The sequence below is a fragment of the Borostomias antarcticus genome (genome assembly GCF_949987555.1).
Source record: "Borostomias antarcticus genome assembly, chromosome: 3".
NCBI classification, from domain to species: Eukaryota; Metazoa; Chordata; class Actinopteri; order Stomiiformes; family Stomiidae; genus Borostomias; species Borostomias antarcticus.
Window position 1 is genome coordinate 10,844,725 of NC_140236.1, and position 18,877 is coordinate 10,863,601.

The following is an 18,877-nucleotide window of genomic DNA, read 5'->3' on the forward strand; positions in this document are numbered from 1 at the left end:
TGCAATCCCCCTCCCCCCCACACACACACAGGCTCGGGGAGGGGGGGGTCGGGTTGTACATTTTTAGCCTTTACTTACAGTAAAAACTATTGAAAGAGTGCTTTTAATGCATACAACACTCTATATTGAAACAATGACCCCTTTAATCCATAAATCACTCACTTTATAATGTAAGAAAAATTGCAGCATGACTTCTAAAATATGACACTCTAGCCGAGTGTACACCTGCAGAACAACTGTAGCTGGTTCAATAATGAGGCGATTATAGGCAATTATAGTCTCTACCTGTCAGGTTCATGTAAGACAGACTGAGAATAGGCCCTAAAGTCTAAAATAGTGAACTTATCCTTTAAAGGACTAGTTTGGCATTCAGCATCATCATACTGTAAGCCTGTTTATTTAGGATCATATACAACGGTCCATATCAAAGTTTTGATGTATCATACATTATTGAGATATTAGCGCTCATGTAACAGCTAAGTACACAATGGATCTATATGGGCATTTCTCAAGAGTGCACAGTCTGTCAAAATATTGATATGGACCGCTGTACTGTATATCATCGTAAATAACCTTATAACAGGGCTTATGATGCTAAATAACAAACTAGTCATTTCAGGCTATACAAACAATCACTAGAGTATAGTCTAATGCTTCCCTCTCTTCCCTTTCCCAGGTCTTGTATGTTTCTGTGTGTGTCTGTGTGTGTGCGTGTGTGTGTGTGCGTGCGCATGCATTAGATATGTAGGCATAAAAAGCTACTCTTGCGTTTTGCTTACTGTATACTGTAGGTGTGGATCGACGCTGCAACTCAGATATTCTTCTCTTATGCCATTGGACTTGGCGCTCTGACCGCACTGGGCAGCTACAACCGCTTCCACAACAACTGTTACCAGTGAGTATCACCACAATATAACTTCAGCTTTGAACTATGACCATAACATGAACACAAACGTCAGTGACCCAAAAACCAACACCACAACCAGGCTTCTGACATAGGCACAGGGATTGGATGAAGTCACAAATACTGTATGTAATGGTTATAACCTTACCTTGAAAAACAAATACTGTTTAATTAAAGCTATTGTACAATGAATCAAATGAGACAACAAGCAGCTGGTGCAGTAGACAGATCAATAGCGAGTTAGCAAGCTAACAAAGTGTTGTGAGATTTTGTTGGTTGGCTAGCTAGCTAGCCACACCAGAGAATTGGCAGGAGCCGTGTTGGAGATGTGTGTGTGTGTGTTTATGTACTGTGTGTAAGTGAGGCTGTCAGTAGTGTAGTAGAGTGAGTGGGGACAGGTTGAAGGGACTGCTATTAGTCAGCAGTTGGTATTAGCAGTATTACGATTTTTATTTGATCAGATTTGTGAAGAGGAAGGGTTCATTATGAAACTGTGGCAGGTGAACTGTAAGGTGTGGCCGGCTGCCACAGCTAAGTATGTATGGGAAACACTGTTCTGAGGGTGAACACAGTGCGCCAGGCCTGTTGACATTTCAGATGAAGATTTGTCAATTGAAACAAGCATTTATAGATTGGGAAAAGAAAAATAATGAGTGTTTGGGTGACAGTAAGGAAGGAAGACGCATGCATAATTAAAAAAAAGTTTTTTTTTTGCTCTCTTTCACTTCTAGGGCTAAATAACCTCAGCTGGTCCCCCTTGAATTTGCTGAAATGCACATAGCATGTGTGTAGCCTAAACACAGAAATCTAAACACTCATTCCCTAAAATGGCCACTTCACTAGATGCCAGTAATAGGCTTGAATTTGAATAGCTCTCAGGACTTGATACTGAGCCTTTTCAGGAATTTATGGAATGTCCATATTAGGAGGAGCATCAAGAATATCCCCTCTACTTGCTTTCTCCTGACCTAAATTGGAAGTTTCTAGATAGTCTGTGGTATTCAGGTCAGCCTGGGCCACTCTCTTTATCTCTCGTTTTCATCATGTACTGTACATACTGTACATGATGAAAACAAAATGGTATGTCGAGCATCAGCTAACTACTGTATCAACAAACATTACTATCCACTAACTGTAACCTTAACCAGTTGCATATTGACCGAATTGCAGTTGAGAATACGTTGATACTTTTCATTCCTGCAGATCATTCACCTATTTCTCAGGGGTTTGAGGTTGAGTCTGCTTTGCTCCCCAGCTGTGTAGACCAACACTACATGCTTCAATTAGATGTATTTATTTATTTATTTTATTTTTTATTTTATTTATTAATGCTTGACACATCTAATTACTGCACGTGATGAATATGAATTAATTCTTCATCAGCAGTGTACTTGCATCCTCACTTTTAATGGAATTTCTGAATCATTGTCCCAGAAAGAGACAGTAGTAGTAGTAGTAGTAGTAGTAGTAGTTGTTGTACTGTAGTGGTACTGTAGTAGTAGTAGTATTAAGTACTTTACTGATCCCCACGGGGGCATTGCACTGTTACAGTAGCAACAAAGCACTAAATACACATTTACAATAGATACACAAATATACAACAAATACAAATATACAGGGGTGCAAATAGAGTGTTTAATAGTATATACAGTAGATTCTTTAGCATACCTACATTGTGTAAGTGCTTAAGGTGCACAAGACTCAAGTCTCAGTCAAGTAGTATGGCATGTTGGTAATTGTAATGTAATTAAATGGTAATTAAATGTCCTGTCCCTCTGAGCTGACTTAGGTCCATAGTGTCCAGTCAGTCATGGGATGCATTGAACAGCCTGATGGCAGCTGGTAGGCAGGACCTATGGAAGCACTCCATAGAGCTCCGTGGCAGAATCAGTCTGCTACTGAAGGTGCTTCTCTGTCTGACTAGTGACTAGGGTGCGAGACATTGTTTGTTGGTTTATTAGCACATAATAAATAAAATAAAATATGATAAATGAAAGGGGACTGAAAACATACAGTACATGGGGAAGTGTAAAACCATTTTCAGAGACATTGTTCCTGATGGCCAGCAGTTTGGCCAGCATTTGTCTATCTGCCACCACTCTCACTCCAGAGAGTCCAGGCTGACACCCAGGACAGAGCCCCCCTCCTGATCAGTTTGTCCATCCTGTTGATCAGAATCAGTTACATTGCCAGGTAGTTTTTACAGATACTAGGAATTTGTTCTGGTGAGTTGGTGCATAACACTGATGGGTAGACATTAGATGGGACATTAGGGTGCAAGGATTAGACGGGACAGTGCAAAGACAGGACAATGCAAATGAACTGTGCAGAATACAAAATGGTGTACGATGTGTGTATAGTATGTGTACAAAGTGTTAATGTGTGTGCAATGTTTTTATATATACAATGTGTGTGCCGTTGTGATATGTGTGTGCAGTGCAAGCCTAGGTATAGTACAGTCAGAGGTCATGTGCATGTAATGCAGAATGGAGTCAGAGGGGGTAGAGTCAGAGTGGGAGACAAGTCTTATTGATGAGGCTGGTGGCAGTGGGGAAAAAGCAGGTTTTGTGTCCTGATGGACCGCAGTCTCCTGCCAGTGGGGAGTGGTTCAAAGAGATTGTGACTGGGGTGGGATGGTTCGGACACAATCTTCCTAGTCTGCTTCAGGGTCCTGGAGTTGTGCAGTGCCTGGAGGGATGGCAGATTGCAGCCGATCAACCTCTCAGCAGAGTGGATGATATGCTGCAATCTAGCCTTGTCTTTGGCTGTGGTGGCGAAGTACCAGGTGGTGATGAGGGTGGTGAGGATGGACTCGATGATGAGGTGTAGAAGAGTACCATCATTGTCTTTGGCAGGTTGAATTTCTTCAGCTGCCTCAGGAAGTATGTCCTCTGCTGTGCCTTCTTGGTGAAGGAGCTGATGTTTAGCTCCCACTTGAGGTCCCGGATGGTGGTGGTGCCCAGGAAGCAGAAGGCGTCCACAAAGTCGACTGGGGAGTCATTCAGAGTGATGGGGGGGGGGAAGGCTGGGTTCTTCCTGAAGTCAACAACCATTTCCACTGTCTTAAGAGCATTGAGCTCCAGGTTGTTTTGACCGCACCAGGACAGCCGGGTCAATCTCCCACCTGTAGGCGGACTCGTCACCCTCAGCGATGAGGGTGGTGTCATCCGCAAACTTCAGCTTGCAGTCCGCTGCTTTGATATCGCTACCCCAGCACACAACCACATGGAAACTGGCACTTGCTACAACAGACTGGTAGAACATGTTCAGCAATGTTCTACATACATCAAAGGACCTGAGCCTCCTCAGGAAGTAGAGTCGTCTCTGTCCCTTCTTGTATATGGCCTCGGTGTTTCCTGCCATTCCAGCCTGTTGTCCAGGTGCACTTATGACTGGACCACATCAACATCAACCCCCTGGATGGAACGAGAGTCAGCAGAGCCTTGTTCCTCCTCCTGCCGTCCACCATCTCCCTGGTCTTCCCTGCATTGAGCTGTAAGTGGTTCTGCACGCACCACTCTACAAAGCCCTTTACTCGATTTCTGTATTCCACCACCTGTCCTCCTCATATACATCCAACAATAGCAGAGTCATCCGAGAAAAAATATCTCTATAGAATAGAAAAATCTGGTCCACTACAGTAGGTAGCTCCCAACGTTAGCTACCAGCTCCCTAGTAGCTAACGTTCATGGAACCAGATTTTTCAATTCTATAGATGTATGTTTCATTCAAATGAATTAGAAATGTTGATATATGTTTACTGACCTCAGACAAGTTAACTAGTGAGATAACAACTGAAAAATGGTCACAAGACAATCAGACTTTTTAACCCGGACACATTTTGGCATGACAGAGCCTCCTCTCTTCTGGCTCATCTGGCTGACACCGTCAGGTCCCGTCGCCTTGCCTGAGGGAGCCTCCTCTCTTCATCTGGTTGGCAGTGATGGTCAGTCCAAGGGTGGGGAGGAAGGTGGGAGTGATGGTGGTCATGCCTGAGGGAGAGGGAGCTTCCAAGCAGCTGCTGGGTGGGGGTGGTGGTGGGGGGGTAGGGGCCTGGGGGACCACAGCAGTGATTGAGTGGCAGTGTGGGTCGGGGTTCAAACTTATGGGAGGTTCAAATCATATCAAACTTTATTTATATAGTGCATTTCCTACACAAAGGCAACAAAATGTGCTTTACAGAGAGAAGGGGGGGATCAATGTACATAGTGATCCTACCCCTAATTTTCAAGAGGAAAGCAATAAAAAAAAACAGTTCACCCATTTGAGCCAATATAGGAGAACTGTAAAAATTCTTCCCTGACCTCTCAACCTCTCAACGAGGTGATCAAGCAAGCTCCTGGAACATTTAATTGTATTAGCTATTGGAACATTTTACAGAACACTAAGCATGGAATAAATACAACATTATAAGAAAGTTAACACTATCAAAAATAGAGTACATGAATAGTTACAGATATGTTACCTTACCTACATAGTAGGCCACTATACTGTATGTTAGCTATTCCAGTAATCCATTTTAGGATATACGAGGTGCGACCGAAAAGTCCCCGGATTGTGTCAGCCACGCTCATGCCTCTATTTGAATTGAAAAAACAATGATATCCCTTTGTTGCCCTATATCTCACGACTATTCTGGTATAATATTGTTCACCTCACTCAATCGGTGCTTTTGTGACAGGCTGTTTTGTAGAGTGTCTCAGGGGTAACTTGTCACAGTTGTGGCACTTTTCTCTACCAACTCCCAAAACTCAACAATTTTATTACAATAAAGAAAGTACACTCTCAAAACATTTTTATTACAGAATCTGCAGAGAAATTACACATTGTTACCCAGAGTTAATGCATTTCTGCATTCGCTTTTGCCACCCACTTCTGTGGAAGAGATCAAAGCCACCGTGAGTGGGGAACTAAGGGGGCTCAAAGAGGAGGACTTTGCCAAGTGATTCCATGGGTGGCAAAAGCGAATGCAGAAGTGCATTAACTCTGGGGGGGGACTACTTTGAGTGGGACAATATGTCAAACCTGTTGAAGACAACTTGTCCCTTAATAGGCTGCCCTCCATCATCCAGTTGGTCAGTCAGTATCAAGTAATGAATCTCATACCATCCCACACCACTCTCACACTGTTCTGCTGCAGCTTATCCTCCACCTTCGTCCTGTATTGTTCTTGCCCTCCTTGATCCTCCCCTTCAGCTCCCTCTGTACGTGCTTCATTTCGTCCTTGTCCTTCACCTTAAAGTCTTTGTCGTTCAGTAGGAGCCTTTACGTCCCTGATGATCCAGGGTTTGTTGTTGGGGAAACAGCCCACCCTCATGGTGGGTACAGCACTATTCACACAGAAATGGAGTCTGTAATAGTGAGCCCACTGAGGTCCTCTCCATGAGGGTCTCTGACAACCTCCCAGTCCGTAGTATCAAAGCAGTCCTTTAGAGCCGGCATCGATGCACACAGTATCTGTTTCTCGGTGCACATTAAGGGGATCACGATTCTCAAATCCACAATTCGATTCAATGTTTGATTTTCATGTCAAGATTCAGTTCAATTTTCAATTTTATTAAATAAAATAAAAAATGCACTGATGTATATATTTATATATGCCATTGTTAGCTATCGAGGCTATCCTGATTTGTAACAAAAAATATTGGACGTTCCAACAAAGGTCCCCCCTCCAGGTCAAAATCAATGTTAGCTTTTAGTCACCTTCAGTGTCATATACCATCTCTAGCTGTAGCCAATTCTAACATTGGCTAGGCTAGCTAATGTTAAGTTAGTACTAAACCTTTTGAATTATACCATTAGTGTATCATGTAGCTACACAATTATCTAAAACACAGATAATGTTGGCTAACAAGGAGTCTGTACCTAGCGTAGTTGCTGGGACTGTAATTGGTATCAAAGCAAAACAGCTAGCTAACATTAGCTATAATGGTGCGTTCGTTTATAGCTGGGAGGTGGCAAATTGCGACTTGCTACTAGGAATGATTAAATAAAACACTGCATGAACTCGCACTTCCTCGTCGCAAATTCGGATATGTTTCTCAGCCCCCAGTTGCTCGAATGCACTAGATATAACTAGGTAACTGTGATATAATGGTATATAGCTCGAATGCACACAGGTCGGAGGTAGGTATTTTCCCACTTGCGACTTGCCACCTCCGACCACAAACGAACGCACCATAAGTGAACTAGTTAGATATAGTCTATCTAGCATAGTCTACAGCCATCATAGGATCATGTTTTCTCTCGTTTGACTCGGATGAATTCTCCCGCTAGCAGCATTTCCAGTCAACTCAATCCTCCAAGCATGCACCAGTACTTTCCAATGTTTCCAAACGATCCAATGTTTCCAATTTACAGTATAAGTGCCTTGTGTCTGATTGAATACAACTAGCTTGGCTATCATTCAGACAAAAGCCTACAGTGTAGCAAGCGAAAACATAAAGTAGCTAACTTATGGGAGATGGGCAAGTAGACTAACGTTACTCTTGTTTACTTTTTACATGCATAGCATGGTTTGGCTGTCGTGCAGGACGCAGGGGCAGGGAGAAATAAATATACTGGGAGAATTGCGATCCTGCTTTTGATTTCGATTATCAAGTGCATTTCAATCAGATTTCGAATCGAAATCGCGACACTTCTAATTCACATGTATATATATGAAAATCAGTGTCGTAATGAACTAATAATGTTGTATTGTGCCAACTAATTGTTGCCTTGCTCTCCATCATCAGGTGTAGGTGCCTTAAACTAAAGTATCTTTCAAACTCTGTTTACGCTGCTGTCTCTTCTCGGTACCAAGGCTATTACAGCAGCAATACTGGATCAATAAGTGCTTTAGAGCAGAGCAGTTAGGTTTATGTAAGCTGCAGTATGTTGCTAGCTGTTTCTATGCTATTTCCTTCTCCCTTCAGCCCCTGAGACAGTCTTCAAAACAGGTTATCCGCTCTCATGGCTTCTCTGCATGCTTGCCAAGCTACACTCTCGCAACAGTTATCAGACAGATTAGTATTGATCCTCTTGTCTTTCTATCTGTTCTTCCTCTCTCTCCCCCTTAATCCCCCCAACTCTTTCTATTTTTGTCCCCTTACAATAGGCTATTTATCTTCCCTTGTCTAACTAGGACTGCCTTTTCCTTATGCCGGGCTCATACTACAGGATATTTTAAATCCTAACCGATTTCGAAATCGGGTTGCATCACGCATATATGGAGAATCTTAACAGATGTTCTTCTCGTGAATCTCAAACATGCACACACGACAAGATAAATAACGGCTCATCATACACTATAGGATATTTTCGTGCCCGTGGGAGCAACAAACCACTGGTCTCGCCGTCTCGCTTGTAAAGTAGTGACGTAATAATCTTAAATATCAAACATGTTTGATATTATTGGGGCTGCCCCGATGGGGCTGCGAGCCGATCGGGAGGTATAAGATTGGAACTCTCATATTACAAGATCATCTGGGCCGAACATCGGTACCGACCAACGTTCAAGACCAGATTTCTCCTCCGATTGTCGGGAGGGTTGAATCAGGGATAAATCGGCCCAAAAATCCTGTAGTGTGAGCCCAGCATTAGCCAACCTTGCCTCCTAACAAATAAAATGATTCTCTCCATCTCCCTCTTTCTCTTTCCCCCTTTCTGTCTCTCCTTCTCATCTCTCTTTCACTCTTTCTCTCTCTATATAGAGATGCGTTTGTGCTGGCCATCATCAACAGTGGGACCAGTTTCTTTGCAGGCTTCGTGGTATTCTCAGTGCTGGGCTTCATGGCTGCAGAGCAGGGGGTGCATATCAGCAAGGTAGCTGAGAGTGGTAAGAATACTTTAACACACTATCCTGTAAATCCCACCTTCTTTCTGTCTGATTGTCTCTCTTTCTGTCTGTTTGAATGCACCTTAGGGCACGGTCACATTATTAGGGTGTGGTCACAATATTAGGGCGCGGTCACAATATTAGTACGTGGTCACACTATTAGGCAGTAGTCACACTGTAGCGTTTTTGTTTTTTGTACAAAAATTGAACTGTTTTCAACTTGAGTGTCACTTAGTCACTTGTTCTAGAAAGAAGATGCACTTGTGAGTTCTGGCAAATAGAAGTACACTGACTTTTCCTACGTTAAATGCAATTATTGTAAGTCGCTTCAGATAAAATAATGGGAAATGGGAAATCCCATTTGTTGTCGCACCACCAAGTGTAGGCTAAACTGTTTTCATTATTATGAATTTACTTTACATTAAATATGACACAATTTCATGGGGAAAGCCCTAGCATAAGAATAACTTAGAAGAAAAAAAAGTTTGTTATCGTGGTTGATGCGGTTGTCTGCGGAGCCTCACGGTTTACTTCACGAAACTGCAGTCTAGCAATATTGTAACTGCGACAGCTTCAGGTGGAGAGTATAGCAGCAGCCAAGCCTCTGGTGGACTAACCCTACCTTCAGGTGGAGATTGTAGCAGCGGCCAAGCCTCTAGTAGACTAACCCTACCTTCAGGTGGAGAGTGTATCAGCGGCCAAGCCTCTAGTAGACTAACCCTACCTTCAGGTGGAGAGTGTATCAGCGGCCAAGCCTCTAGTAGACTAACCCTACCTTCAGGTGGAGAGTGTATCAGCGGCCAAGCCTTGTTATCGTGGTTGATGCGGTTGTCTGCGGAGCCTCACGGTTTACTTCACGAAACTGCAGTCTAGCAATATTGTAACAGCCACAGCCCTACCTTCAGGTGGAGAGTATAGCAGCAGCCAAGCCTCTGGTGGACTTACCCTACCTTCAGGTGGAGATTGTAGCAGCGGCCAAGCCTCTAGTAGACTAACCCTACCTTCAGGTGGAGAGTGTATCAGCGGCCAAGCCTCTAGTAGACTAACCCTACCTTCAGGTGGAGAGTGTATCAGCGGCCAAGCCTCTAGTAGACTAACCCTACCTTCAGGTGGAGAGTGTATCAGCAGCCAAGCCTCTAGTAGACTAACCCTACCTTCAGGTGGAGAGTGTATCAGCGGCCAAGCCTCTAGTAGACTAACCCTACCTTCAGGTGGAGAGTGTATCAGCAACCAAGTCTCTGTGGTAGACTAAGTTCTGCTGTATCCCTTCAGGTCCAGGCCTGGCCTTCATAGCCTATCCTAAAGCTGTCACTCTGATGCCTCTGGCTCCACTCTGGGCTGCACTCTTCTTCTTTATGCTGCTGATCCTGGGCCTGGACAGTCAGGTAATATACCTTTCTCTCACATACACACACACACACACACACACACACACACAGACACACACAAAAACACATACAGCTGACACAAACACAGAGATACATAGACCAGGGTATCCGTGGGTCTTTAAAAAAGTAATTTATCTAAATGAATTAATAAGTCTTAAATTGTCTTAAATGCAGGGCTTAAAGTTCTCCGGCACGGTGCCGGAATTCCGGCGCAGGAATATTCTGGTGCAGGATTTTTTTTCCCCGTCGTTTTAAAGCAAAGCGAAGGGATAGTTCCAACTACCAATGGTATAATCGCATTACTCAAGGTAACGAAGGAGTTCTAGCCAATCAGAGGCAGAGTAGGGCGGGCCTTAAACATGTTTTCGTAGTATCTCATTCAGTCAGGTTAGACAACACGCGACACTCGAGGAAGCTCCGAGTTGACATTAGCAAATATTCTCTATATAAAATCTCTGACGTAGGCTAGCAGCTAGCTCAGGAGGATGGATGCCAGGGCCCTGTACTATGAAACAGGATTACGGGGTTAGTGCGATAACTTCAGGTTCAAGGCTGGTTTATCCGTACCACGAAGGTGGTTCACTTTTCACCGTGCTATATCGACACGGTAATTTATGCTGCCGAGCTAACCTGCACCGGGGCAGGTTAAGTTCCAGATTAAGGATCAAAACGTATGAAGCACTGCCCGCTGACCGATCAATTCACTTGGAAAAAGGCATATGGACGTTAAGATTCTATATCGAACTTCAGTGTGCGAATTAAAAAATAATCTGCAGGGCGCGAACAGTGAGAGCTTCTTAAGAACACTTTTTACAACCAACAAACCCTTTTTGGCTTTCCCCGATATCATATGAAAAATTGCAGAATGACAGCTGCTTGAGCCTTTACGACTTGTGCATTTACAGTCGTAGACAATGCGCTGGCTTGCATTTAGCCTACCTGCAGTTTCGTGTAGGCTGTGGGTGATGCGGAGAACCAAGTAAAAACACTAATTAAAAAAAAAAAGTATTTAATGATGATTTATTAGACTATCCTCCTGTTCCTAGGAACAAAGATAAGTAGACTACATTTTAATTGAATTGTGATGGCACCAATGCCACTTTTTCCATCTTAATAGCATCTTTTAGTTCCTCTTGTATAGAGATATCACATTGTCTAGGTTACTCCAACCTGAAACTTAAAAACTATAGCCTACATTTGCTTTATTTAAGCGTCCACTGTCAGTCTAGGGGTGGCAGCTGAAATAATAAGATATATTGATATAGGCTACAATTGCTTTACACCCCCCCCCCCCCCCCCACCGCTCTCTAAAAAAACAATTCAGGCACATGATTTTTCACTGCTTTAAGCCCTGTAAATGTATTAACCGATGGTCTTAAAAGAAATTGGAATGATAAAACTGCTTTTCTTGAGCTCTTAAATACTGTAGATAACATAAACTGGAGAAGGATTTGGCTCTTACCTTATACATACTGTATTTTAAACAAGGCTAGTAGTTGTACATTTCAACATTTTACATAAGATATGGCCTGCTAATTGTCTTATTGCTAAGTATACAGATATTAATATTTCTTGTGCCTTTTGCAAACATAATATAGAAACATTTTATTCTTTAAAATTAGCTTGGGGATTCTTCCGAAGATTTGGAAAACTGCTCATGTGCTTCCACTTCACAAGGGTGGAGACTGTAGAGACCTTAATAATTACCGCCCAATTTCCAAGCTATCTTGTTTAGCCAAGACCCTTGAATCTTTAGTTAACTTTCAGCTTCATTGTTCCTGAGTAAATGGTAAATGTATCAGGAAAAGTAGAAATATGCTTCTATGTCGCACTGTGACACTCCCCCCAACTAAAGCATTCTCGTCCCGAGAACCCTGTAGATACTTTACGTTCTATACTTTTCGGGTGGCTTCCCCAGGTTGAGTCTCTGGGAACGCCTTGGTCCCGGCTCGACAGCTCTCTGCCCTTCTGGGCACATGTATGGGAATACATGAAAACCCAGTCAGGGGCAGTGGCCGCTTGTGGGGGGCTTTGGGGAGTAGTCTTGTTCTGGGCAGTGCTAGGTTGGTACTTAATGCAGGGGCGAAGACAATTACGATGAAGGACTCGTTCTGGTCTGGTCCTTCCCCTCTGGCCGTACCCTACATATGGGGAGGTTAGGTTGGGTCTGCCCTAGCACTACATATGGCTGGCCTTCCCAACGGTCACTCATCTTGCCTTTGCCCTGCCTACAGTGATCCAGCACCAGCACTCCTTCTCCTGGTAGCAGTGGGGCCTCTTTTGCAGTTCGGTCATACAGCCGCTTGTTTTTGTCTGCCGCTTTGTGCCTATTGTCTGAGGTCTTTTGGTAAGCGTATTGTAATAGAAATTTAACTGATCTAGTCAAAAAAAGGATTTACCAAGATTCGCTCAAAAGGTTAAGTCTGGTTTATTGTGAAAAACATACGAGCGCAAGGACTTCCTGAACAACGCAACAAGGGTGGTATCCAGCGAAGTCCCGATTATGGGTTTTGCTGTGCCTTATATGCAATCAAAACAAAGGTACGGTGCTTCCAGGATGTGATTGGCTACTCCATTGTACGTGCAGGCGTGGCCAAGAGTACAGACATGTGACATGAGAAAAAGGCGGCAATTGGGGACAAGGATGACAAAGGATGGTTATTCTGTTGTAGACAGATGGCCTCCTGGAAGCCATTTTGTATGTTAGCACAGCTATGTGAATATTTGGGGGAGGTGATGAATTACAAAAGGAGAGAGAGAACAAAGGTTTAAGGTGTTTGGATGTAAATTCCACAACATTCCCCCATTTGTGCCTGAACAGGTACACAAAAATAAAATTTAAAATCCAAACACAAAGTGTAAACATTCAGCTATGCTATACATGTGGAAAGGAAATAATCTCTCCACTAGGTGGAGCAAAAAAAAAATAATTTTTAATTTTATTTTATTGTGAAATATTTAACAAAAAAAAATAGATTATTTTCTTTCCACGTGCAAAATCACGCACCAAAACCCCTTGTTTCAGAAATATGACAGGAAACAAAGTAAAAAAGATGACATGATTATATACTATTTATAGTCTAAAAGTGGACAACCATTCACCAAAAACCTTGATTTTAAAGTTTGAACAAGGCAAAAAGATGAATGGTTATTAGTGTAAGAAGGGCAAAAAACCTCTTGGTCAATTTAGAGGAAAAACCCAAACTTATTTATCAACTCATGTTTCAACCATTGTAACTCTTGTAAACAAATATGATATTTTTTCAAGATAATTTCAAAGTTCATTCACTCTTGTTGTGAATAATCGCATGTAATTTCCTCTGGATCATAGCTTCCATGTTTGCGTCTCTGAATGTTTAATGTAGGTTCCAGTGTGTGCGGTTAGAGGTGCAGTCATTGCTGTTGAGATTGTCCACGTTGTCATACCACAACCACGAGAAGGAGGTGACCGGCAAGGTCAGTCTCCGATTGCTCTTCAGAGGAGAGGACAGTGTGGCGGTGACCGTCAAGGTCACTCTCCGATTGCTCATCAGAGGAGAGGACAGTGTGGCGGTGACCGCTTTGCCCTTGAGATCTCTGGTTCGGCTGCATGGACCATCCTCTCAGCTACTTTTGACAGCTATTCCACACAGGCCAGAATGCCCTGGTCCTGATTGTTCCATCTTTGACGGGTAGGTTCACCCCGCAACATCTACTTCTCTTCCATGTTTTCTGGCCTGTTCTCAGGCTGCTCATCTGCTCCTTGGTTTGGGACGCAACGGCGTCGAAGTTCTCTCTCGAAGTTCTCTCAGCTACTCTGGCAGCCGTCTGCGTGGTGAGTTGAATCTGGTACGGCCCCAGGTCGCGGATCAGGACCCAACGGCCTGGTTGGAGATAAGAAGAAGCCCTCTCTGGCGTCCGGAATGGTCGCCTTCCTTAGTTGGGACTTCATACGGGGAGCAGGCCGGCAATGTCTTTGAGAGACATGGGAAGAGAGACCTGTGAATCCACAGATGAGAGAGACAAACAGAGACAAAACAGAAGAGCAAAAGGAGAGTCCTCTGGTCTGGTCTCCCTGTTCCCCTCTTTGAGTCCTCTGGTCTGGTTTCCCTGTTCCCCTCTTTGGTCAGGAACGGTTATCAGCAGTCTGATGAAGATACTCAGAAACATGGTTAAGTGCAAGCTCCTGCTTTGGGGGAAAAATTGTGTTATTCAGTCAGGAAAACTTAAACAGGGTGTCTGTTCAAGTGTCATTAGAGCCAGTCGGGCTCGTCAGTCTATGTAGTTTGTCAGTGGGGAATCTAGCTTTTGTCCATTTACCAAATCGGACAGTAGCAGGGATCTAGGCTCTGCAGTAGCCTACAGTGACATCAGGGGCAGTGTAAGAATGACTTTAACACGCCCAGTCCCCAGTCATGATCAAAGCAATTGGATTTTGCTCTAGAATTTCTCTCGCGATTTCATGAAATAAAAATAAAATAAACACATTCTCGTCTCAACAAAATAACACCCCTTAAGGGTAGAAACAAATTCCCTGAAGTCAGGATAAAACAGAGATGGGGGAAAAAAAAATGCATCACTCAAATAAAATGACACTAAAATGAACTCGCTTCATTTACAATTAACAAAACATCAATTATCAATTAAGTTAAAAATCAATCAAAGCTTCATTTGTATAGCTAATTATTAAATATTGTATATCTAAAACTTCCCTCTTCTGCATTTGAGGACAGAGTATTGGGCACGCTTCGGACAAAATGGTCTCTTCCCTATGGCATACTTATCTGTCGCTCACGGTGAGTCGGTGACATGGCGTTGGCCCTGCATCCCACGAACCACAGGTCGCCCATCTGTAGGGAAACAGGCCGGTAACCTCCATCTCCACCTCCGGTCCTGTGCCCGTCTCCTGGTTCGGCATTCACCCATCACTCCCGGAACGACAGTTGTCTGTAAAAACACTCAGAAAAAACACTCAGGCCCGATGAATGTGCCTCAAACTATAAACATGAGATATTTAACATAACCATTTAAAAATATATAATTGGGTTAGGAGATGCTGCATGCAGATTAAGACACTGACAAACATTACTTATCCTCCCACCATCATGCACAAACCTCACGTCCTCAGCTACATCTGTCTTCTCCTGTTTATTTACCTTAAAAAAATGGCTCTATCTTGGCTAGTTAAAATCTCCCTTATGGGTTGTTCAAGGGAACTCCAGCAGGTGGCGCTCGACCCCAAATCTGAGGCTCTTCCCTTTCATTCAGCTTGCGGTAACTGTGACACTGTTCAATCCAGTGACCATATTGACCACAATGAAAACATGCCTCATCTTTCCCACTCTGTCTGTACCTGTGAACATGCTTAGACCTACTGCTACGTTGCCTATTCTCCCTTTGTCGTCGTCCCCGTTTTTGTTTCAGACCTGCACCTTTATTTTGACTGTCTAATTGTCTCAATTGAGCAGCCTGAAGTCTAGCGGCACCATCCTTGACTTTTTTCAAATTCCGTTGTTCAATGTAATGTCGGAGGCGTTCGGAATACCGGAAATGATCAACAACTTCCCCGAGAGAAGTTGATTCCCAGGTGTGGCATATCATCCTCACTCGGTCAGACAAAGAGGAGAGAGAGTTATTCATTAACTGTTGTTTCAAAATCTTTTTATAATCGGCGTTTGCTTTGTCCATGCCACTGTGTGCGGCGAAAACTGATTCTAGCCGTTCCCAAAATTTTTCGAACTGTTCATCGGAATTTTGTTTACAATATGTGATACGGTCCCAATCCATCTTTTTAGGGAATCGAGTTTTGATTCTGTTCAACAGCGCAGCGTTTTGGCCAGTAAAATCGACATGAGAAAAAGGCAACGTAATATCAAACAGGTCTTTTACTTCGATCCATTTTAACCCAAGTACTTGTCGCATGATCATGGCGATTTCCTCGGCGTGAGGCTCATACATTCGAACTAAACTGTTAAAAAGATTCTCGAACTCGTTCATGTCTTTGGTTGGATCGGGCAAGGTTTTAGCTACATTACGCAGTTCATCAGAGCGCCACGGTCTAAAAACCCTAATCTCTGGAGTCCATGCCGCATAACCAGCTGCATCATTTATTTGTGAAGGGCGAGGAACAGGGTTTGGGCAGCGTATCAGAGGCGCTTGTATTTGCGGTCCCTCCAGACTATCTCTAGCCATTTGCAGTTGTTCCAAATTAAACTTAGCCTCAGATATAGCTCTAGCCAATTCTTCCTTCCTGATCTGTTCTTGTTCGGTGTAATACCTTGTAGAAAGGGGCGCGCTTAACTCGTATTGTAGAGGGGAGAGAGAAGGGACGTGGCTAATGGCGGGAGCATGAAAAGGGGGAACAACAACAGCCTGGTTGGGCGGTGTGAGCACGGGGCAACGAGTCGAGGGGGAAAAATCTAATTTTAAATCAGAGTTATTCTGCTGGGGAAATGGCGGAGAGACCGTCTGCTGAACCTCCTTATCTTTCCTTCCTGACCTAAAAAAACCCTCTCGTGCTACTCTCTCCCAAATCTTAAAAGCAGACCAGTCTATAGAATTAACAGGCTTTTCCCTTAACCTAGACATCTCAAACACCTCTAGCTGAGCCCGAATCTTAGCTAAAAAATTTAACACTAAATGTCAGATGGGGATGTAAGAAATCGAAAATGCTTTAGCGCATAACGAAATCTGCCAACAAACGCTCGCAGAATAATGCTTCAGCGCAACAATCTCATCAGGGCTAGACAAATTGCAAGCTAGCAGTAGAATCCCTATTGAACACGACGCAGCCTAAAACCCCAAAACAGCAATGAAAGGAAACCTTATAGTTAACTCACGGCGGGAAATAATACAATTTCGAAAGAAACAGACACACATTAAACCGCTAAGTAGGCTAACTCACCCAGCAACTGGTCCTTTGTTCTCCCTCTGGCTCGATGGCGGTTCACGGGAGAGCGGAGTGGTGTTTTCCTGCGTTTCCCAGGCGACCAGCTACTAGATTCTAGCAGTTAGGATTTAACAGTCGAAACAGTGTACAAAATACTTACAATACTTTACCTGGATCAATGGCGCGCTTAACAAACAATACAAGGCAAGAGCCGAAGCTCAAACAGTAAACAACAAAACGAACAACCCCGTGCAGGGACACAGAACACAAAAGACGAACAAAGGGGACGAACACAGGACGAACACAGGCCCACGTTACAACACTCGGCTGACCCCCAGCCCTCTTGGTTGGAAGCTACCCAACCACCCGGGATAAAAGGGGAAAACGTTTCTCCAAGAAACGCGGATTGGAAACACCAATCACTCCCGTAGCTACAGCTGTTGGTAATCGTTCTAAAACGAAACATCAACAATCACTTCGAAGCTAGTTGGCAATCGTGCTAACACGAAACATCAACAACGGGGCTTAAGCTAGTTGGTAATCGTTCTGAAACGAAACATCAACAATGAGGCTTAAGCTAGTTGGTAATCGTTCTGAAACGAAACATCAACAACAACGAGCGCCCTACCCTCGGTAGTAAACACCCAACTCCCCCCGCGGGGCTTTTGTTTTCAGAACACGCCAGACCAACACAATCCGAAACTAAAACAAGGCAAATACAACTCAGAACCATAAGAGGGTTCGTTGAAACGTACCTGTGAGTTCAAGAATCCAGTGGAAGAACTGAGGAAATAATCTCAGCGTGCGCTCTGGCGCAAGAGAGAAGATTGACTTTCCAAGCCCACTATTATGGACCGACACGTCTGTCTACCAGTTCATCCACTGGAATCCCGAAGCAACACGCAGGTAGTCCTCCCTTTTCATCCGCGTCGCCAACTGTAATAGAAATTTAACTGATCTAGTCAAAAAAAGGATTTGCCAAGATTCGCTCAAAAGGTTAAGTCTGGTTTATTGTGAAAAACATACGAGCGCAAGGACTTCCTGAACAACGCAACAAGGGTGGTATCCAGCGAAGTCCCGATTATGGGTTTTGCTGTGCCTTATATGCAATCAAAACAAAGGTACGGTGCTTCCAGGATGTGATTGGCTACTCCATTGTACGTGCAGGCGTGGCCAAGAGTACAGACATGTGACATGAGAAAAAGGCGGCAATTGGGGACAAGGATGACAAAGGATGGTTATTCTGTTGTAGACAGATGGCCTCCTGGAAGCCATTTTGTATGTTAGCACAGCTATGTGAATATTTGGGGGAGGTGATGAATTACAAAAGGAGAGAGAGAACAAAGGTTTAAGGTGTTTGGATGTAAATTCCACAACATTCCCCCATTTGTGCCTGAACAGGTACACAAAAATAAAATTTAAAATCCAAACACAAAGTGTAAACATTCAGCTATGCTATACATGTGGAAAGGAAATAATCTCTCCACTAGGTGGAGCAAAAAAAAAATAATTTTTAATTTTATTTTATTGTGAAATATTTAACAAAAAAAAATAGATTATTTTCTTTCCACGTGCAAAATCACGCACCAAAACCCCTTGTTTCAGAAATATGACAGGAAACAAAGTAAAAAAGATGACATGATTATATACTATTTATAGTCTAAAAGTGGACAACCATTCACCAAAAACCTTGATTTTAAAGTTTGAACAAGGCAAAAAGATGAATGGTTATTAGTGTAAGAAGGGCAAAAAACCTCTTGGTCAATTTAGAGGAAAAACCCAAACTTATTTATCAACTCATGTTTCAACCATTGTAACTCTTGTAAACAAATATGATATTTTTTCAAGATAATTTCAAAGTTCATTCACTCTTGTTGTGAATAATCGCATGTAATTTCCTC

The 18,877-nt window shown here is 43.3% G+C and overlaps 1 protein-coding gene across 1 annotated transcript in view; it reads left to right on the plus strand.

Annotated features, from left to right (window-relative positions):
• The window catches only part of LOC311307473 (sodium- and chloride-dependent creatine transporter 1), a gene marked incomplete at its 3' end in the record, with an annotated part of 46,633 nt that overhangs the window by 15,701 nt on the left and 12,055 nt on the right, over window positions 1-18,877 (plus strand). Inside the window, exons 6-8 of the mRNA XM_084436277.1 lie at window positions 792-895; window positions 8,596-8,720; window positions 9,993-10,105. Of these exons, the coding sequence (XP_084292403.1) occupies window positions 792-895; window positions 8,596-8,720; window positions 9,993-10,105 (342 nt within the window). The remainder of the gene's footprint in view (window positions 1-791; window positions 896-8,595; window positions 8,721-9,992; window positions 10,106-18,877) is intronic.